Source organism: Hypanus sabinus, chromosome 4 (assembly GCF_030144855.1).
Source record: "Hypanus sabinus isolate sHypSab1 chromosome 4, sHypSab1.hap1, whole genome shotgun sequence".
NCBI lineage: Eukaryota > Metazoa > Chordata > Chondrichthyes > Myliobatiformes > Dasyatidae > Hypanus > Hypanus sabinus.
This window is the reverse complement of record NC_082709.1, coordinates 60,247,160-60,269,824: the sequence shown is the minus strand read 5'-3', so window position 1 is coordinate 60,269,824 and position 22,665 is coordinate 60,247,160. Positions and strand designations below refer to the sequence as shown.

Sequence of the window (22,665 nt, the reverse complement as noted above, 5' to 3'; positions counted from 1 at the left end):
TTTCCAGTGGTCCAAAACCTACTCTCACCTCTCTTTTACTCATTATATTTGTTGTCATTTTTGATAGTATTGGCAAGCTTCCCTTCATATTTCATCCTTTCCCCCTTGAGGTTTTTTTACTGCCTAGAACAGTTCAAAATGACTCTTCACAAGATGGACCACGGTAGAGTAGAGGTTAGCAGACACTGTCACAGCTTGTGCTGTTCTGGAGCTTGGAGTGAAATTCCAGCACTGTTCGGGAAGGAGTCTCGAAGGAGTCTGGAATCCATGGGTTTCCTCTGGGTCCTCCAGTTTCCTCCCGCAGTCCAGGACGTACCGTGTGGGTTGATTGGTCATTGTAAATTACTCCGCAAATAGGTTCAGGTTAATCATGTTTTCCAGTGGCTGCTGAAGCAGTGTGGCTCGAGAGCTGGAAGGGCCTACAGCAGCATCACTAAATAAATGAGTAAGCACCTGTATTGCTATTGTTTTGTGCTGTGCCCAGGGTCCTACAGGTCTGTGAATATCCTAAACTTACTTGCTGTTGTGGCTGATCTAAGTGAGACAGCGGAAGGTGCACAACGTGCACAGTTGGGCTGCTCATGTTTGACTTTGGCCAAAGGAAAACAGGTTTATCACATCAACTTGGTTACAAAATACTTTGTTTTGTTTCAGGTGGCCTAATGCTCTGTGTCCATCGCTATTTTGGGTATTGACACAGAGACTGTCTCAGCTCAAGGAGTATTGCACTCTCACAGATGCTATCAGCCCGTGCATTAACAAGAATAGTTCTTCCGGATCTTAACACAGCAACTTATCCCTTCACCAACTTCACCCCAACAAATTAACTTCTTTGCTGTTTGCAAGCTCTTGCTGTGCGCAAAATGACTTTTATTATCCTGTGTTACATACAAACGATTATCAAGCACTCTTAGACATCCTGAGCTTTGGGCAGTGCTATATAAATGCAAGCACTTTTCCCCTTTCCTGAAGATAACTTGATGAATCTTTCTGGACAGAACATGTAGATCTCAAGTAAGACCCAGTGTCAAAGTGAACCATGCAGCTGGTGCTCACTACCTTGAAGATTAAATTTTTGGGCTACACTTACAAAATGCTGAAGGAACTTAGCAGGTCAGGCAGCATTTTTGGAGGGGAATAAACAGTTGACTTCTTGGCCCAAAATGTCGATAGTCTGTATTCCTTCAAGGATATTGCCTGGCCTGCTGAGTTCCTCCAGCATTTTATATGTTTGCTCTGGATTTCCAGCATCTGCAGAACCTCTTGTGTTTATAATTAAATCTTTATATCTTCTTCCTCAAGAGGGCTGTTAACATTCGGTCATTATCTACATTCATAACAGGGACGCACAATCATTATTAAATTGTTATTAATCATTATTAAATGTTTCGCACAAATCGTTACTAAAAGAGGAAAGGTATATGAGAGGATTGTAGGAAAAGTGAAGATCTATTGTCAACTAGTCACAAATTACTGAAAACTTTACATTCATTTCTTGTTACTTGAAAATACAACATTGTTTATTGTAAAAGTTAAGTCTGTCTTGTGTGAAATTACAATTCCACAAGGTAAATCTGAAGAGTTGCTAAATGGATTCTTACTGTTTGAAGATGGCAAACAGCACAGCTCAGAGCTCTGGGAAAAACAAGACTGTAAATTTGTAAGCAATATTGACATTAATTACAACAGTTTTGCACACATTATAGATTAATGTTGCATATCGTTATTGTTTTTCTTCCATCAAATAAACACTGTGGGTGATATGACAGCATAGCGATGAGTGCAGTCACTTTACAGTGCCAGTGATCACCAATCGAGGTTCGATTCTTGCTGCTGTCTGGAAGGAGTTTGTACTTCCTCTGTGACCACGTGGGTTTCTTCTGTGTGCTCTGATTTTCTCCCGCATTCCAGGGACTGGGTTAGGGTTAATAAGTTGTGGGCATGCTATGTTGGCAGTGGAAGCACGGTGATATTCGCAGGCTGCCTCAGTACAGTTCTCCCTGATCTGATTTGACTCAAATGACGCATTTCACTCCGTTTCAATGTTCCAAAGTGCATGTGACAAATAAGATGAATCTTTATCATTACATAATGTCAACAGCAGCGCAACAAGGAAAATTCATTGGTGAATTTTCCAAGCAAATTAGTCTGAGTATTGATGAACTGTTGCCGTTACATGTGGAGTCACAGTCAAACTGATATACAGCACACAACATGCTTGTAGCTTATTCTGCAAAACTGCTCACTTCACAGCTGGAGTCATTGACTTCTGCACGGCATGCTACTCAAACACAGCCTACTCTACGTGCAGTTCACATTACAGCTGGAATCATAGCTTGCTGTACAGATTGCCACTCTATCCACTGCTTCGACTACAACTGGAGTCACAGTCGGACTGCCTGCTGCACTACATACATTGAGCCCACTGACCACTCTGCATTGGTGCTCACACTGAGGTCTAACTCTTCCTTGCATCTTCAAATACTTTGTCAGCACCAAGTTTTCCTTCCAATACCAACTTGCCAAAACTTACTACTCTTTATGAATGACGAGGATGTGCAAAAGATGCTCCCCAGCAGTCACAGGGACTCACAGGAGGTACATCAGAGCTGGAGTACATGGGGGCAGCTCTCAACACCTTATCCATCCCGGTGTTGCTCCAATCTGCAATTCTTCGATGGGCGAAGTCTGCTCAGGTTCCTGTGGTCCTCACTTACATTTCGGACCCCCAAGAAACCTCAAGTGACCTACAAGCCTGCATTGCTCTGGAACGAAGCATCAAGTTCATTCAATCTCTCAGCCTCAGGCTCATTCTAGGCCATAGTTAGTGGTAAATAGCATATACTACATATGACTGTTTACACTCCATTCAGGAAGTCAGTGATCATCTGTGTGAGATGTTCAGATGCCACCTCCTTCTCATCAAGGCACAGGAGCACCCATGGGCATGTTCTGTTATTGCAAGTTTTCCACGAAGTGCAGATATTATGCAGCTGCAGTCACATCCTTATAAACATCTTCCAAGTAATGTCCAGCCAGGAAATCCTAGCTGTAATACTGGAGGGTCTATGTGATGGTAAAAAAAGGACACAAGAGATTCTGCAAATGCTAGAAACCTTGAGCAACCACACAAAGCACTGGAGGAGAATAAATGGTCAACGCCTCCGCCCAAAATGTCAGCTGCTTATTCAGCTCCATTGATGTTGCGTGACTGGCTGAATTTCTCCAGCACATTGCGTACTTTGCTATAAAAATGGGTGATACGGTCTTCCTGGTAAGCACAGGAGCATATTTCCTGTTGTTTGGGATTACTGATGCAGTTTTGACTTACCAACTTCAGCAACCAAAGAATGCTGGTGATGTTCATTAAGGACCGGATCATGATTTCTCAGCTTTATCACAAATTACCAGAGTGCCTCAATTCAAGCTTCTCAACTCCACCATCTGTTTCTGAAACAATATGGCAAAATGCAAAGAAGCCCAACACTGTTGAATTTAACCAGCAGTTTAGATCTTTAACGCCATGTTATAACATGCCAAAAATCATCAAGATTAATTTCTAGGTTCCCATGAATGATAAGCATCCAGCTTATGACTCACATCCACACAAACTACCAGAATCTGGTTGTTTGCTTATACATGACCCTGAACAGCAAGAGATGGACATCAGTTAGATTCAGAGCTATAAATGGTCAGCCTAAGACAGACACGTCCACACACAGACAAATGGAAGAGTTCATAAATAACTCCTGTCTTACCGAGGTCAGAGTCTGCAAGCAATCGACATATGCATTGAAACAGGAGACATGCAGACAGATGAGATAGATATATACACTAAAATCTAAAAAACACCATTTTGATGTATATTTGTCATTCAGAAAAGTTCTTTCCCCCTGTAAGTTTCGCGTTTTGTGTTTTTTTTTTGTGAAGTGGAAGTACATAAAGGATTTTTTTGCAGAGAATTATTAAATTTGAACAAACCATGAATGACATTAAAATAGATAATAATTACAATTAAATAGAAAGAACAGTGCCTCATTCAAATAAGAGGGCATTAACAATTTTAATCTCTGCACTCACATAGTGTAATAGGTTTTCATAGGATAAAAGCCACAGTTTAATGTTTATCCAATTTGGCAGATATTTTGTGACATGGGTATCACTTTCTAAGTCATCTTGTCCATGACATAGTGAAACATAGGGAGTTTCTAAAATACAATTTAGATTTTAAGGCAGAGTATGATGCTTTTTTTAAAATTCACATGAATTAAGCAGCATGGAGATTGTGTAGAGGAGTCCATTAATATTTCACCAAATACTTGTCCACACCTTATAAAGTATTTGCTTGATGGGTGAAATTCCTTAAAAAACTTTGGTTACCATTTGAGTTGGGACAACGTCAGGCCAGATGTTGTTATCAACAACATCCATGCTCGTTACGCATATGAAAAGGTTCCAAGGTTCATTTTATTATCAAAGCATACATATACAATAGAACTCTGATATTCATCTTCTCCAGATAGCCACAAAATATGGAAAAATCATGGGAGTTGTTGAAAGACATCAAGCCCCCCCACCCTGCCCCCACATGAAAAAGAAACAAACTTGCAAACCCCAATCCCCACCCTCCCCCCACAAAAATCTAACAAATCGCCCACATGGGCAATGGCAGCTAGAACATCAACCCCAAACCCCCAACTCCCTCCCTCACACAAAAGCTAACAATTCACTCATGCAAACTGCACATCACAGGCTCCAAAAGTTTCTGAAACACAATCAAGACAAAAAGAACAAGCAGAAAATGTAGAGAAAGTGAAATAATTGAAGAGATCAGCTAACTGCCCGAGGAGTCGTCCAAGGAACCGTTGTTCGGTGGTGCCAGCTTGACTGGGGGTATGAAGGAAGATCAATTGTATTAACTTGTTGAAGGATTCCAACTTCATTTCAGAGAAGACAAGGTTCAGGGCTTAGTTCACCTGATGGAAGTCCAGAAGGTTGGTGTAGAGGCGTTCAGATGCAGATTATGGCAGGGAGGCTAGGGCTCATACCGATCTGTACTCATAATGCATTAACATCCTTCATTAATTAAGAGACCAATTGTGTTCATAAGTATGATCTCACCATTGCCTGTACGATTAAAGCATAATCTCTCTCCTTTTGTATTCAGCTCCTTTAGTAACAGACAATTACATTCAGTCCTTTTCCTAATTATCTTCTGAACCTCATTAGAGAGTCATTAGAACACGCAGACCCCTTGGCATCTCAGTGTTCTGCTATCTTTCACCACCTAAACCATGAAAAAGGGATAAAAGTGTCTCATCCTACCAAAATGGAGAACTTCACATTTTCCCACACCTTTCCATTTGTTTCCCATTCACTATCTGTACCCTCTTCACACCTTACTTTTTGATCTGTCTCTATGACAGGAGCAACCTTAGCTTCCCAATCATTAATAAAAAGAAACTATTTATTCTGACTCACTGTTTCCTCTGAGCCTGGTTGATATACCCACCTGCATGCCAACACTAGACCACGTGATTTTATTTTTTGCAATAAAATTTGGTGTGATACCTTCTGGAGATCTAAGTATCTCTATTTTCTCTTTATCTAAATCACAATTACTTTGAACAGGTTCAGCTGGTCAAAAATATTTCCCCTTCACGGGATCATGCTAACTTTGCCTAATTCCTGTGATATTTTTTCAGTGCCCTGCCATTTCGTTTTTAATAATATCTTCTTATATTTTCCCTAAAACTGGACTCCCCATCCTTTCAGTAAAATAGGTTACATTACTGTTTTCCAATCTAATGGATCCAATCGAATTCATCAACAATGTCAACAGCCATTTCACTTTAGTCTCCAGATGAAGTCCATCAGGACTCAGGAATTTGTCAGTCCCCACCTTCAACAATTTTCTCTGCGTCACTGCCCTAGTAACAGTAATCTTGCTGACTTCTTCCCATTACTAATTTAAGCTATCATTACTGGGAAACTCCAAATAGGGGCGTATCTACAGAAAATAGCGCCTATGGCAAGCACTGAAATTGTGTCCCTGTCCAAACATCTGACACCCATCTTTTAGGTAACTTTACCATAAAATCAGCTCAAAAATACAAGTCAAGCTTGTTAATCTTTTAATTGACAAATTATGGCACACATGAAAATTATAACTGCACCTTCCTTGCTTTCACTGATGCAAATTAGTCTATGATGTGATCAAAGTCAGTTTTCTCAGTTTCTTCTCTTTCTACTCTCAGTAGAGCAAGATCAGAGTCTGCCTTGACCCATGGAGGCTCTCACATATGAAAGTATTATTTTTAACTTGCTGAATGATCTCTCACAGCTGGCGATGGAAACTGCGACGGTTAGCATTATCTGAATAGCAATGTGAAGATTGTTCTCCATACTGAACAATAAATTCAAGAAGCTCTTCAGGTCTTGATATTTTCATGTTGACCCACCTTGATAGCAACATTCTGCAGTCCAAAATTTATTCATATAGCTGCTGTCCATCAACATCAGAGCTGTACAGTTCACCCAAATTTTCGCACTTCTTCTTTAGTTCAACACAGTCGGTGCCATTACAAAGTCCCTCGACATCGAAAAGGAACCCAAACTTGGCATCAGTGTCCTGCAAATGAGTGAACCTTTCTTCCATTTCTCTGAGAAGATGGTCGAGTGTTCCTTTCATGACTCTTTCCATCTCCTCCTTAGCTGCTAATCTAGCGTCTCTTGCGTTCTCATCAGCCATTCGTTTCTTTTGTCTCTGACGTCAATTTCAATATTCCATTCTTGACAGAAACTGACACCTTCTTTGAGTGACTCACTGACCAACACATCTCTTTCATGATAAAAAATAGTCTGGGAGGGCTTTCAAATCCAGGGCAGCATCGTGGAAGTTCATGCTAGGATCCTGCAGCCTCTTTTGAATACAGTCAATGCTCCAAAATAAGGCCATCCTAGTGCTTCTCACCCATGATAATCAAAGACAGATCATACATCTGAAGAAAGTTCTTTTTTCACTATCCGAGGATGGCTTGTCTGACTTTAATAGAAACTGCTCAGTGGCGCCCCCCTCCCCTTCGAGTGGCACCCAGGGCACGTGCCATTCCTGCCATACCTTAGATATGCCACTGACTCCAAAGGATGAAAACAGATCCCTCTGAGCATAAATACCTCAGCAAACGTGTCAAAGTGCCCCTTATTTGGTAGAATAATCTGTGATATCCTGTACCACTCCAAAGTACCCTATCATACCCATTTACTGGACCAATGAATAACATCATTGCCATCACATCAAGTACAAATGATCAAATACAGTTTTTCAAAATGGAGTTACTTTACGTATATACCAATATGTTCCAAAGGCATGGGACCTGCCAGATGATGGAAAATCCATAAACTGCATATATATTCAGTTTTTTAAAAACACAAAATCTACTTCAAACTTTCTCCCCAATTATACATTGCATTCCATATTCTTAAACCCAAGAAATTCTGCAAATGCTGGAAATCCAAACCAATACGCACAAAATACTGGAGGAGCTCAGCAGGTCAGACAGCATCTATGGAAAAGACTAAACAGTTAACATTTTCAGCCCAGACTCTTCTTCAGGACCGGAAAGGAAGGGAGAAGACACCAGAGTAAAAAGGTGGGCGGAAGGGAGAGAGGATAGCTAGAAGATGTTAGGGGAAGCCAGGTGGGTAGGAAAGGTAAAGGGCTGGAGCAGAAGGGATCTGATAGGAGAGATTGGACCACTGGAGAAAGGGAAGGAAGAGGGCATCCAGTGGGGATTTCTTTTTCAATCATGAAGAGAAATCGATGTTCATACCGTCAGTTTGGAGGCTACCCATGCAGAATATCGAGCATTGCTCCTCCACCCTGAGGGTGGCCTCATCGTGGCACAAGAGGAGGCAATGGACTGACATGTCGGGACAAGAATAGGAATCAGGATTAAACTGCTTGGTCAGTGGGAAGTTCTGCTTTTGGCGGATGGAGTGGGGGTGCTTGACAAAGTGGTGCCCCTATTTTCGAAGGGTCTCACCAATGTCGAGGAGGCCATATTAGGTGTATTGGACATAATAGATGACATAAAAGATGGGGAGAGACAAATGGACAAGGGAGTCACAGAGGAAATGATCCCTGCAGAAAGCAGAGAATGAGAGGAAGGTAAAGCTATATCCCTTTGATGATAGCAATAGTTGCAGAGAGTGATGCGTTGGATGCAGAGACTCATGAGGTAGTAGGTAAGGACAAAAAGAACTCTATCACTGTTAAGCTGGTGGGAAGATGTGCTGAGCACAGAAAATCCATATTTGCCTGTTTTTCCAGCCATTTCGATTAGTGAGCATCTCAGTCTTTTAAACTACCTTTACATTAACAAGCTCCGATGGTGGCTGAGTCTGAAGGCGCTGAAGCTCACACTACTGTGCAGGGGCTACTGCACAGGACCGGAAGAAGCTGCAGAAGGTTGCAAATCTAGTCAGCTCCATCTTGGGCACTAGCCTACAAAGTACCCAGGACATCTTCAGCGAGCGGTGTCTCAGAAAGGCAGCGTCCATTATTAAGGACCCCTAGCACCCAGGGCATGCCCTTTTCCCACTGTTACCATCAAGTAGGAGGTACAGAAGCCTGAAGGCACACACTCAGCGATTCAGGAACAGCTTCTTCCCCTCTGCCATCTGATTCCTAAATTGAATTTGAAGCTTTGGACACTACCTCACTTTTTTAATATACAGTATTCCTGTTTTCAAATAATCTATTCAATATATGTAATTGATTTACTTGTTTATTTATTATGTTTTATTGTATTCATTATTATTTTTCCCCTCTCTCTGCTGGATTATGTATTGCATTGAACTGCTGCTGCTGCTAAGTTAACAAATTTCACGTCTCATGCCAGTGATAATAAACATGATTCTGATTCATTTGAAACTTGAGCAGAATGTTTGGGCCAACTTTGCACTGCAGTTCTGAGGGAGTTGAGCCACAAACACTTACGTCAACAATTAAATGGTAAGATTTTTGTTCAGCACAATGTAGTTCTCCCAGGAGCCCCGGTCAATATTTAGCCTTCCATTACTGCAGAAAAAGATCATCTGGTTTTAGCATATTATCTTTTGCAAATTTTTTTCACTTCAACAGAACTTCATGTGAATTCCCTTGCAGAGTCACAAGATTGTAAAATGTGTTTCCATTTGATTTGTTCTTTGCCCCTCTCCAGATCACTTGGTTTAGCCCTCAATCTGTTTGTTTAGTTTCAGTTCCCATCAATCTCGTATTTTTGTAGAAACCTCTGAAAAATTGAAGATAATTTTTGTAGTGGTTAACACAAAACTATTTTAGCTCAGGGTGCTGGAATTCAAAGTTCAATCCTGGGGTCCTCTGTAATGAGTCTGTACGTCATCCCCATGGAATATGTAGGTTTTCTCTGGGTGCTCCAGTTTCCTCCCACAGTCCAAAGGTCTGTAGGTTAATTGGTCATTGTAAATTGTTCTGTGATTAGGTTAGGGCTAGTCAGGAGGGTTGTTGTGGGATACTGGGTGGTAAAAATCTAAATAAATAAAATATACATCCTCCCACACTTCATATCAGATTCAGATTCAGTTTATTGTCATTTAGAAACCACAAATGCAATGCAGTTAAAAAATGAGACAACGTTCCCCCAGAATGATATCACAAAAGCATATGACAAAACAGACTACACCAGAAAATCCACGTAACGTTTGGCAATCCCCAATCCAGAGTCCGGAGAGGCTGCTGCGTATTAATAACGCGCTACCCTCTAGCGCGTTCCCCGGAAGGGCCGCCACACAAAAACAAGACCAAAAATTAAAGCTACAAGACCTGCACAAAACCACATAGTTACAACATATAGTCACAACAGTGCAAACAATAGCATAATTGATTAAAAAAAAGACTATGGGCACAGTAAAAATAATCCAAGATGTTAAAGGACTGTAAGTTCAAAAGAAATCACCACACAGTTTCCACAAGTCCCCAGGGTCCTGACAGACTCGCCATCCCACTCCGACGGCAGAAGGGAGTAACCCCGCTATGGACTTCCTCGGCGCCACCCGACTCAGCCTCACAGGCGCAGCACACAATGGAAGCTCCGTCCCTTGCCAGAAATAAAAGCAACAAGCAAGAAGCAAAAAAGTACACTAAGTTTCCATATTGAGGAATACTGCACTCAGATAAATGTTGCAGAATTACACTCATCAGAAATGATGTAAGCCTGTTTCGTTGTTAGCTCAGTGCATCAGGGAGAGTTAAAAGCAGAAGTGCAGATAGAAACATGTACACACATTTAACAGGAATTCTAAACAAGTTTTTTTTATATACACAGCTCCTATCAGTTATGGAAAAAATGCAGATAAGTTCCAGGTAAATATAGTCAAGCATTTTGACTGGCAAGAGTAAGTCAGATAGAATATAATGAATAAAAATGAGTTATAGAATGTGGAACAGTACAGTACCAAAACAGGTCCCTCAGCCAACATTGCCCATATTGACTATAATGCCAAGTTAAAGTATTCCCTTCTGCCTGCACATGACCCATATCCCTCCATTCCCTGCCTATTCATATTTCTGTCCAAATGTCTGTCAACCATTGCCATTATAACACCGTCCATCACTTCGCTAAAAATCACATTCCAGGTACATACCACATTGCCCCGTAAATGTCCTTTAAACTTTCTCATTCACACTTTAAAGCTCTGCCCTCTGGTGTTTGGCTTCTCCTAATTTGGAAAAAGAGTCTGACAGTCTACCTTGTCTATGCCTCTCATAAATTTACACACTTCTCTCAAGCAGACAAATGCCCTCAAGCTCTGATATTCCAGGGAAAACAATCCACATCTTTCAGGCAGGAGAAGATGAGGAAACACACATACCTGTCCTCATCAAAGGATCAGCCCTGGAAATGGTGAGTTCCTGGGTGTCAGTACCCCTGAAGATCTACCCTGGGCCCAAAATATTGATGCAGATACAAAGAAGGCACGACAGCAGCTATATTTCACTAAGAGTTTGAGGAGACTTGCTACATCACCAAAGACTCTCGCAAATTTCTATAGGTGTGCCGTGGAGAGCATTCTAACTGGTTGCATCACCATCTGGTAAGGAGGTGCCACTGCACAGGATCAGAAAAAGCTGCAGAAAATTGCACTCTCAGCCAGCTCCATCATGGGCACTAGCCTCCTCGGGAATGCCCCAAAAAGGCTGCATCCATTAGTAAGGATCCCCCGATACCCAGAACGTGCCCTCTTGTCATCGCTACCATCAAGGAGGAGGTAGGGGAGCCTGAAGACACACATAAAACATTTCAGGAACAGCTTCTCCCTTGCACCATCGCATTTCTGAATGGACAATGAACCATTGTACACTACCTCACTTTTTTTCTTTGCTTTCTTTCTGCACTATCAATTTAATATATACCTTATATATTACATATATAGTAATTTATGTTCTCATTGTTATGTATTGCAATGTACTGCAGCCACAAAACTGCATTTCACAACTATGCCAGTGATATTGAACCTGATTCTGAGTCCGATTCTCTCCCCATTGCAAAGGCTCTCAATTCGAGGTAACCTTGTGGTGTACCTCTTCTGCACCTTCTCCAAACCCTCCACATCCGTCCTGTAATGCAGAATGGTCAAAACTACTTCATATGTGGTCTAACCAAAGCTATATGCAGCTGCAATAGGATTTGCCAAATTTTTATTGACTTGCTCAGAAAATAGAGAGAAACAGTATTTTTTTTGAGTGTTCAGAGATTGAACGAAACTGGTTCTCATAAGGATCTGGTTGCAAGTGAAGCACCAAAACATAACATTCAGTAACCAGTTATGAAGGCAGGAGAATGCATGTACAAGTCTCACGGAAATTATCAAGAACACTATTGAAACTCCATCTGGAATAATATGTACAGGTCTGGTCTCCCTAAACAAGACACATTACACCTGCAGAACAGTGAGCACACTAAAAATCTATCATCTTGGTTTTTGGGGTGAAGAGGATTATACTATGAGATTGAATTAAATCTTACGTAGCTTCACTGAGTACAAGCATAAACAAATAATGTTTCCTAGCTTGAGAATCTGGAACTGGGGATCACAGCTTAACAAACAAAGGGGTTCAGCCATCAGGACTGAGATGACAGCAAACCTTTGCCCCCAGGGTGAATCTTTCCAATTCATTTCACAAGAAGTTCAGTGGTTGAGTATACTCAAGTCAGAGGTTGATAAATATTTAAATATTAAGGGAGTCAACAGATGTGGATTTGATGCAGAAGAGCTGCACTCAGATAAAAGGTTGTCAATCAATGCACTTGAAATGCTGGAGGTCAGAAAACATCTATGGTGGGGAATGTACAGTTGATGATTCAAACTGAAACCCTTCATCAAGATTAGAAAAGGGGCAGGAGCCAAAATAAAAGGACAGGGGGAAGGGGAGAGCCCAGACTCTGGACCTGTTGATACAAATTTCCAACATCTGCAGACTCACTTATCTCAAAACATCAGCCACGATCTTATTGCATTGCCGAGCAGGAGATGGAAACCATGAGGCTTAAGTCTAATTCTATTTCTGGTGCTCCTATATTCTGATGCACTACCTGAAACGATAATGATCACTAACTTATCTCACTGTTGGTATCAACTTTCCGTTTGCAAATTTCTCATTGTGTGTTCACAATTCAATTAGCTATGAAACATTTTAATTCCTCTTATGGAGTTAAATCAAGCAACGTAGCCAACAATAGGGCTTCACTTTCACTTTCATACTGTGCTCACTTTGATCCTCAAAACATGGAGGAACCATCACAAACTGCCTCAGCCCCAATGATCCAGTGATTTCAGTCTCCGAGGCCAGTGCGCGAACAGCTTTCAGGAGGGTGAACCCATGAAGAGCATCCAGCCCAGGCGGGGTACCAGCCGAGTGCTGAAGAGCAACTGGCTGGAGTGCTCACTGCGACCTTCAACCTCTCGCTTCAACAGTCTGAGGTACCCCCCTGCTTCAAGCAGACTTCAACTACACCAGTGCCTAAGAAGAATGTAGTAACCTGTCTCAATGATTATCACCTAGTAGTGCTTGCATCCACAGTAATGTTTTGAGAAGTGTTTTGAGAGGATGGTGATGAAACTTATCAAATCCTGCCTGAGAAGTGAATTGGATCCTCTCCAAACAGGACCACAGCAGATGCCGTCTCATTGGCTTTTCAGTCAATCCAGGGACATCTGGACAGCAAAGATGCATACAACAGGATGCTCCTTTTCAATTACAGCTCAGCGTTCAATACATCATCCCCTCAAAACTAATCAATAAGCTTCAAGACCTTGGCCTCAATACCTGCTTGTGCAATTGGATCCTCGATTTCCTCACCTGCAGACCCCAGTCAGTTTGGATTGGCAACAACATCTCCTCCACAATCTCCATCAACACAGGTGCACCACAAGGCTGTGTGCTCAGCCCCCTGCTCTACTCGCTTTACATCCATGACTGTGAGGCTAAGCACAGCTTCAATGCCATATTTAAGTTTGCTGACAACACCACTGCCTTGGACAGAATCGAAGGTGACGACGAATCAGCATATAGAAGATTGATTGAAAATCTGGCGGAGTGGTGCCATCACAACCTCTTACTCAATGTCAGGAAGATGAAAGAGCTAACTACTTCAGTTGGAGGAAACCAGATGTCCATGAGCCAATCCTCATCGGAGGATCAGAGGAGGAGCAGGTCATCAACTTTAAATTCCTCAGTGCTATCATTTCAGAGGACACTTCCACCCAGTGCTATCATTTCAGAGGACATTTCCACCCAGTGCTATCATTTCGGAGGACATTTCCACCCAGTGCTATCATTTCAGAGGACATTTCCACCCAGTGCTATCATTTCAGAGGACATTTCCACCCATTGCTATCATTTCAGAGGACACTTCCACCCAGTGCTATCATTTCAGAGGACATTTCCACCCAGTGCTATCATTTCGGAGGACATTTCCACCCAGTGCTAACATTTCAGAGGACATCTCTTACACCCAGTGCTATCATTTCGGAGGACATTTCCACCCAGTGCTATCATTTCGGAGGACATTTCCACCCAGTGCTATCATTTCGGAGGACATTTCCACCCAGTGCTATCATTTCGGAGGACATTTCCACCCAGTGCTATCATTTCGGAGGACATCTCTTACACCCAGTGCTATCATTTCGGAGGACATTTCCACCCAGTGCTATCATTTCGGAGGACATTTCCACCCAGTGCTATCATTTCCGAGGACATTTCCACCCAGTGCTATCATTTCGGAGGACATCTCTTACACCCAGTGCTATCATTTCGGAGGACATTTCCACCCAGTGCTATCATTTCGGAGGACATCTCTTACACCCAGTGCTATCATTTCGGAGGACATTTCCACCCAGTGCTATCATTTCGGAGGACATTTCCACCCAGTGCTATCATTTCGGAGGACATTTCCACCCAGTGCTATCATTTCGGAGGACATTTCCACCCAGTGCTATCATTTCGGAGGACATTTCCACCCAGTGCTATCATTTCGGAGGACATCTCTTACACCCAGTGCTATCATTTCGGAGGACATTTCCACCCAGTGCTATCATTTCGGAGGACATTTCCACCCAGTGCTATCATTTCGGAGGACATTTCCACCCAGTGCTTTCATTTCGGAGGACATTTCCACCCAGTGCTATCATTTCGGAGGACATTTCCACCCAGTGCTATCATTTCAGAGGACATTTCCACCCAGTGCTATCATTTCGGAGGACATTTCCACCCAGTGCTATCATTTCGGAGGACATCTCTTACACCCAGCAGGTAAGGGCAATTACAAAGAAATCACAGCAGCAGCTCTATTTCCTTAGGAGTTTGAAAAGATTCAACATGATATCTAAAACTCAGAAGAACTTCTATAGATATGCAGTGGAGAATATATTGACTGGCTGCATCACAGCCTGGTACGGAAACACCAATATCCTTGAATGGAAAATTCTTCAGAAAGTAGCGGATGCAGCCCATTCCATCCTGGGTAAAACCCTCCCCACCATTGAGCAGGTCTATATGAACTGTTGTCGCAGGAAAACAGCATCCATCATCAGGAATCCCCACCACCCAGGTCATGCCCTCTTCTCGCTGCTACCATTGGGAAGAAGGTATAGGAGCCTCAGGACTCAGAGCACCGAGTGCAGGAACAGTTATTACCCCTCAACCATCAGGTTCTTGAACCAGAGGGGATAACTCCACTCAGCTTCACCTGCCCCATAACTGAACTGTTCCCACAACCTATGGACTCACTTTCAAGGATTCTTTATCTCATGTTCTTGGTATTTATTGCTTACTTATTTATTATTATTATTTCTGGGGTTTTTTGTATTTCCACAGTTTTCTGTCTTTTGTACATTGGTTGAATGCCCATTTGGTGTGATCTTTCATTGATTTTATTACGGTTATGATACTCAATTTATTGAGTATGCCCGAAAGAAACTGAGTCTCAGGGTTGTATATGGTGACATATATGTACTTCGGTAATAAATTTACTTTGAACTTTGAATACTGCAGGTATTTGCAGATCATCATCCCATACACTCATGTCTTCTGTATTGTTATAGCCTCATTATCACAGTCATGTTATTACTCATTAAAGTAGCGACCTTCTGATAAAGATCTATCAATGAGGTCAAATCTTAGGTATTAGCAAGGTATTTCTGAGCAAATCCAAATCCCGGATGGCAATACTCATTAAGTTCATGCAAATTCCTACACGGAATACCCACAGGGATATCTCCCCACAGCTAAGTATAATGGTGTCCCACACATCATGTACTTCCAAATATGATAGTGATCTTCTGCACAATCCTAGTGAGACATATGTGGATTCTTGGCAAAATCCATTCATTTGGACCTCCCGCAAATATAATTACAGTTGCCACTAAGCTGGTAAAGGTGTTTTCTTTCAGCCTTGATGTTAACTTGAGGTGGGTGACTGTGATAAAATCTTTAAGAGTGGGGGAAATATCAGCAATATTTATTCCCTGAGCTAACATCATGAAAACAGACCTCTCTAAAGTGCTACTAACATACTAAAATAACTACTCACTGCTGGAAATTACAAAACTAATTAAAAATGTCCACATTTCTCATGTTGATTTCAGTAATTCTCAAACAATGTTTAACTTTAAAATGTTTAACTTTTAACTTAAATAACTATTTAACTTTGTTCATTGGTTTTGTAAGAGTGACTCAGTGAGGTACTATTCTAAATAAAAGTCTTGTGTTACAGACTTGTAGCTAAAGCAGAACTCTCCTTGTAGCAGCTTGCCTCATGGGCTGCTCATCGTGCACCTCCCAAAGTGCTGACACACCCATAGATACAACTGTGGGTTGTGATCATCATGTGTTTTCCGTCCCTGACCTCTGCCTGGCTTTCAACAGTCAAACGGTTGACCAATGGCCCTCTTCCGCTGTCCAGAAGTGTGAAGTTGCACTTCCTATTTCTACACCACAATCCTGCTGCAGCCTTAACACTAAAATTAACTACCTCTTTTTCTGTCAGCTGACTGGGTTCTGCAAGGATGGATCTTTAGTCTTGCCCACTTTCCTGTTGGAAGCTGCACTGTGCTGACATCCTCCAAAACCACAGGTCTATTTTCTACAGGTACACAGATAAAGTGCATCTTGAGGATTTTAGTTTAAAGGAGATTGGATAGGTTGGGCTTGCCTTCCCTGGAGTAAAGGATACCCTGTGGGATAAAAAAAACCTAATGGAAGGATGAACATTACGAGAGACCTAGATAGGGGTAGACAGTCAGAATCTTTCCTTCCCTTGGAGGTAGGGGCATAACAACCAAGGTGAGAGGAAGGAAGGGAAATCTTTTTTTTAATACACAGAGGTAGTTAATATCTGAAACTTCCTGCCAGAGGAGAAGGTGATGGAATCAGATAAAATTACTACATGCAATTGACCTTCAGGGCCTATGGGATTCGTGTGGTTAGGCAAGATGGGTTGCCATGGATTTGTTGTGTTGAAGACCCCATTTCTATGCTGTAGGTCTGCACGACTCAATAACATCACAGAACCAGCTTGCCTTTCCCCTTCATCAGTTAGTTCTCATTAAAGGTCTGGTACTTCCTGTGTCCTCCTGTTCACCTTTCCAAAACCCAACCCTGACTTAACCTACATTCTGTGCCTTCCTCCTCTACTTCCAAAACCTACCATGAAGCCCGTAATCCTCACCAAGTATTCAGCCACCTATCCTTGGCCCCCCTTTTGTGGCTCAATGCAAATTTCCTTTATGAGATATTCCAGTAAAAACGAGATTCAAATGGGTTGACATAGATCTTGGAGATACCAGCGCATGATAGAGCTTTAAGTTGGAAATGTGCAATGATATACGTTGTAAAATGTTCACGGGTAGAAGGTTATGTTCCACCAACCTGAATTTTTAGGAGATTCTAGCAGAGAAAATGAAGCATGTGTTCAAAGGAAGGGGGGGGGGTCGTTAAGGAGAAGAAATTTGAATGGGAAATCAAGAGATCACAAGAGAAGCGAAAACTGCGGGGGTGAAGGTTACGGTTTGAAAAGCCAGGGCGTTGAGGAGGAGGACAGTGAGCGGAGAGAGTGGAGCAATCCGGATAACGAAGCCCCACTCCGAGAGTGTACCGCGGCACCTTCCACAACAGCGAACCCTCGCGTCACCATGAAGCTCGACCACGGGTTGCTGTCAAATCAGTTTGCAAATACGTTTGTTTCTAACTAAAGATTGCACCAACCCGCCTTAAGCTGTGGGTTGTCTGGCACCAGTTTGCCCTGATGGCGAAGTTGGGCAGTGACAGAACGTGGATTCAGCAGAGACGAGAAAGTTCAGACCGAAAGGCTGATATACCGCAGCTGCTAGAAACCCAGAGCAACGCACACAACATGCTGGGATATCTCAGCAGGTCCGGCAGCATCTATGGAGAGGAGTTCACTCCTCTGCGTGTGCGTTGCTCAGATTGAAAGGAGCTGCCACACACTCTCTATAGCGTGGGGAAGCTCGCAACCTCCTAACCGAGAGTTTGCAGCGAGAGGCGAGGTTGACGATCAACATTCGTACTTCCTGTGCAAATTTTATAACGAAATTATATTTAAAAAGCAACCAGAAGCTCCGTTATTATTAGGGTAGATCCACTGCGTTAATAAGCTGGATACTTACTGAACTGAAATCCGCTCCGTTTTCCGCCCGCAGTTCTAGTTTCTTCTTTGAACTTCCCAATACTTAATTCACGCGAGGGAAGTGAGTTTTAAAGAACACTGGCGGAAGTGGCAATGCGTTTCCAAACTGAACGGAACCCAATCTGAACGTTCGCCCCCACTCTGAAATGCATGTGTTAGCCAAGGACATTAGGAGAGTTCATCTGTTCCTTTATCGAATAGCGATTTTCGTACTCGTGACGTTTTCATAAACGTCTTTTTCAAAAAAATTATTGACTCGGCAATAGCCAGGCGGCTAACACCCATCGGCATTACTAGCAGCACCATTAACCCGTCCCACCCAAACGTGAATCTCGTCAGCAAGACAAGGGCATTTTGATGTTGGCAGCAGGTCGCAGGGACGCTCCAGAGAGAACTGCAAATCTGCCGTGGTTAAACCTCGTTATTTAGAAATAGATTGCCGTTTGGTGCACAGTGCTTAACGGGAAGGGCCTGGCAGGTAGTCAGAGGAAGATATTTAAGGATGTGCTCAAAGCCTCCTTGAAGTATTCCCACCGACTCTTGTGGATCTCTGTATGTGGGGATGTGCTCAGTACCGAGCAGCTTCTGGTGCTGAGAGGGAGCGCCCAGATGATCAGTGAAACTGGTGGAGGCAAGTCAGCACCTCACCCAAACTATCTGCCCTACCTGCCATTTATTGCCCCTGTCAGGGAATCTGCATGTTCACACATCAATCTCATTAGGAGCCACAAAGCTGGGCCGTGAAGTTAAGCCAACTCTGACGTATGGCCGCATGTGATTCAGCACATAATTGTCGGAAGCCTCCACCACCAACACATCTCCCACCCCCCCCCACCCCACTGGCTTTCCGCAGGGATCGCTCCCTACTGACTCCCTCCCCCACTGACCTTCCTCCTGGCACTTACCCTTGCAAGCAGAGCAGATGCTACACCTGCCCTTATAGCTACTACCATTCAGGGTCCCAAAGTGAGGCGACATTTTACCTGTGAATCTCTTGGGGTCATATACTGTGTTGGGTGCTCCCAGTGTGGCCTCTTGTATATCCGTGAGACCCAACGAAGACTAGGAGACCGCTTTGCTGAGCATCTACACTCCTTTCACCAGAACAAGCGGGGTTTCCCAGTGGCCAACCAATTCCACTTCCTATTCCCACTCCCATTCCATCCATGGCCTCCTCCACTGTCGAGGTAAGCCACACTTGGGCTGGAGAAACAACACCTTAGTGTTGGGTAGCCTCCAACCCATTGGAATGATGGAACAAACATCGATTTCTCAATCTTCCAGTAACGCTTCCCTCACCCCATTTACCATTTTCCATCCCCTTGTCCCTTGCTCCTGTTATCTCTTTGCCCATCCATCACCTCCCTCTGGTGCTCCTCCCATGCCCCCCCCCCCCACTGTCTTCTTTCTCTCATGGCCTTCTGTCCCTTTGACCAATCAACTTCCTAGCTCCTTGCTTCATCCCTCCCCCTCCAAGGTTCACCTATCATCTGGTGTTTCTCTCTCCTCTCCCCCCACCACCAACCTTTTAAATCTACTCCCTAGCTTTTTTCTCCAGTCCTGCCAAAGGGTTTCAGCCCAAAATGCTGACTGTACTCTTTTCCTAGATGCTAACTGGCCTATTGAGTTCCTCCAGCATTTTACGTGTGTTGGTAAGTACAATAGAATATCATGATCATTCAGTATGGGCTCTTTAGCTTACGAGTTTGTGTTGACCTAGAGTTAAGACTAAACCTACTTCATAATCAATCTAAACCGTCCCTCTTATACAGCCTATGACCTTCCATTTCTCTTTCATCCGGGTACCTATCTCAGAATCTTTTAACTGTCCCTAATATATTAACAGCTACTACCACATCTGCAATGCATTCCAGGTATCCCTTGTAAAATGCTCATCAATCCTGTCCATAGGAATCCTCTCCAATAGTTTGCCTACCACAGTGGCAAGCCTCACTGGTGTATAATTCCCAGGGTTATCTCTATTACCTTTTTTGAACAACATCGGCCTTCTTCTAATCCTGCGGTATCACTCCTGTGGCTAGCGAGGATGCAAAGATCATCATTAGTGTTCCAGCATTTTTTTCCCTTGCTTCCCATTGTAACATGGGTTATATCCCATCTGGTCCTGGGGACTTATCTATCACAATGTTTTTTAGAAACTCCAGCACTTCCTGTTTAGTAACCCCAAGGTGCTCCAGCACATTTGCTTGTTCTGCACTGACCTCACATTCATCAAGGTCCCTCTCCTGGTGGACACTGAAGCGCAACATTCAGAAAGATCTCCCTTACCTCCTTTGCCTCCAGGCACAATTCCCCCTTTATCTATGATTGGTCCTACTTTGCTCATCCTCCTGTTCTTCATGTACATGTAGAATGTCCTAAGGTTTTCCTTAATGCTACTCACCAAGGCCTTCTCATATTTCCCTCTAACTCTCCTAAGCTCCTTCCTGGCCATCAAGAACCCTGCCTGATTTCTGCTTCTTATACCTTAAGTATGCTTTCTCTTCCTCTTGACTGTTCCACTTCTTTTGGTTCCTTCCTTGTCTCACTGGGACAAACCTATCCAGAACCCCGTGCAAGTGATCCCCAAACTACCTACACATTTCTGCCATGCATTTCCCTGAGAATATCTGTTCCTAGTTAACGCTCCTAAGCTCCTGCCAAATACCAGAGTAATTAGCCCACCCCAATTAAAGACTTTCCCATCTCAGCTGCTTCTATCCTTATGCTAATATGCCATTATGATGATAAATCATTTTCTACTATTGATATATTTGAATTTACAGATTTGAAACACTTCATCTTTCTTCTTCACATTCTAATTCAATTACAATTTTTGAACCTCTGTAAGTTCTTTAACTCCTTCAGCTATTTTGATTTGTGTACTTTTTCTAATTGACTGTAATTTCTGCTCATATGTGCTTTTTACGATTAAGAGTAAAGAAATTCAGATTGTGTTACATTTTTATTCAGTATTCAGTACAGAAGTGAAACCCCGAGGTTACAGTAAAACAGTGGAGTAATTACTTGCCTCAACTTCCACAATATCAACTTCCCTCAAGTACATTTTCCTCATTCTTTTCTATGTTACTATGTTTTGCTTCAATGCCCTTGTTTCTTGCACCCCTTGAAGATGCAGCCTGGTAGTGTATTTCTTTCCAAGCCCATATCTGAAGCCCAAAACATCCTTATTACAATACCAGAAATTGCCCGTGCATTTCCTGTGTTGCTGTGCATTTCATCTGAGCACTACAGTGAGACAGACTGGGTAACTTGTTTACCTGTTGTCGAGTGCAGGGGTTCCCAACCTGGGGTCCATGAACCCCTCAGTTAATGGTAGCACAAAAATGGTTGGGAACCAGTGAACTAGTTGGGCATATATTCTGGTGATACTGCTTGAACAATTTCATGAAGGATGGTTATTTGGAAAGGTTATCATCCTGCCTGTGAAACTAGACTTTAAGCATGAAAATAATACCTTGAGGAGAAAGAAAACTGCCCACTAAAGATTCATAGAGTTAACATTCTACCATCAAAATAACTGACGCAAGATACTTGTAAAAATTTGAAACTACTTTCAATTCAAAAGAGCAAGTTAATCACTAAAGGTTTCCCTATAGTGCAGTCATTCTATGTCTGAGTAATATAATCACAGATCAATGATATTGAAGTGCTACTTAGTGTTGTTAATAAAATGAAACTGTTCTGGTCAACAGATGAATGCAATAGCAATAGCGCCATTTTTCATATTCTTACAGTTGGTTGCCATTATACAGTTGGTGTCAAAGGCTGTAATTATTATTAGTAGCAGTCATTTTTATGCTTGTTCTGCTATTGCCAGAAGTTATAAATATAAGAGTCAGTCATATCCAAGTCCCTCATTAAGATAATCAAAACATGATTAGGATAGTTTCTTGATTGGTCAGGGCATCAAAAGATATGGCGGGAGGGCAGGCGTATGGGGTTGAGTGAGATCCAGGATCAGCCATGATGGTTTGGCAGAGCAGACTTGATGTTACAAGGAGACATTGGGAGCGGACCCAAGTGCAGGACACAGACGCAGAACAATATTATAAATAGAACAGTATTTATTAATAGTTACTAGGAAGGCCAGGGAACGAGGACAAAAATATGAACATAGATGTAAACATTGGATAACAAACTGGTAAATCCTGGACTAGGACTTGGCTTGGACGCAGACTCGGATCTTGGATCTTGATTCAGACTCGGACTCAGAACTTGGATGTTGACGTGGACTCGGAACCTTACTGGGACTCAGAACTTGACTCAGAGCCTAGAATTGGAACATGGAGCCAGGAACTGGAACACTGCTTGGAGCCTGGACTTAGACACGGACCATGAGCCTGGACTTGAAGGACTTGGACAACAAGGAGACACACTAGCCAACTCAGAGTAGCAGCAAACAGCCGGACCT

At 42.7% G+C, this 22,665-nt stretch overlaps 1 protein-coding gene across 1 annotated transcript in view; it reads right to left on the bottom strand.

The window, feature by feature from the left end:
- Positions 1-10,039, bottom strand: part of itgb2 (integrin, beta 2) — a 93,050-nt gene extending 83,011 nt beyond the window's left edge. Inside the window, exon 1 of the mRNA XM_059967203.1 lies at positions 9,986-10,039. Coding sequence (XP_059823186.1) covers positions 9,986-10,024 — 39 coding nt within the window. The 5' untranslated portion in view covers positions 10,025-10,039. The remainder of the gene's footprint in view (positions 1-9,985) is intronic.
- Positions 10,040-22,665: the final 12,626 nt, after the last annotated feature.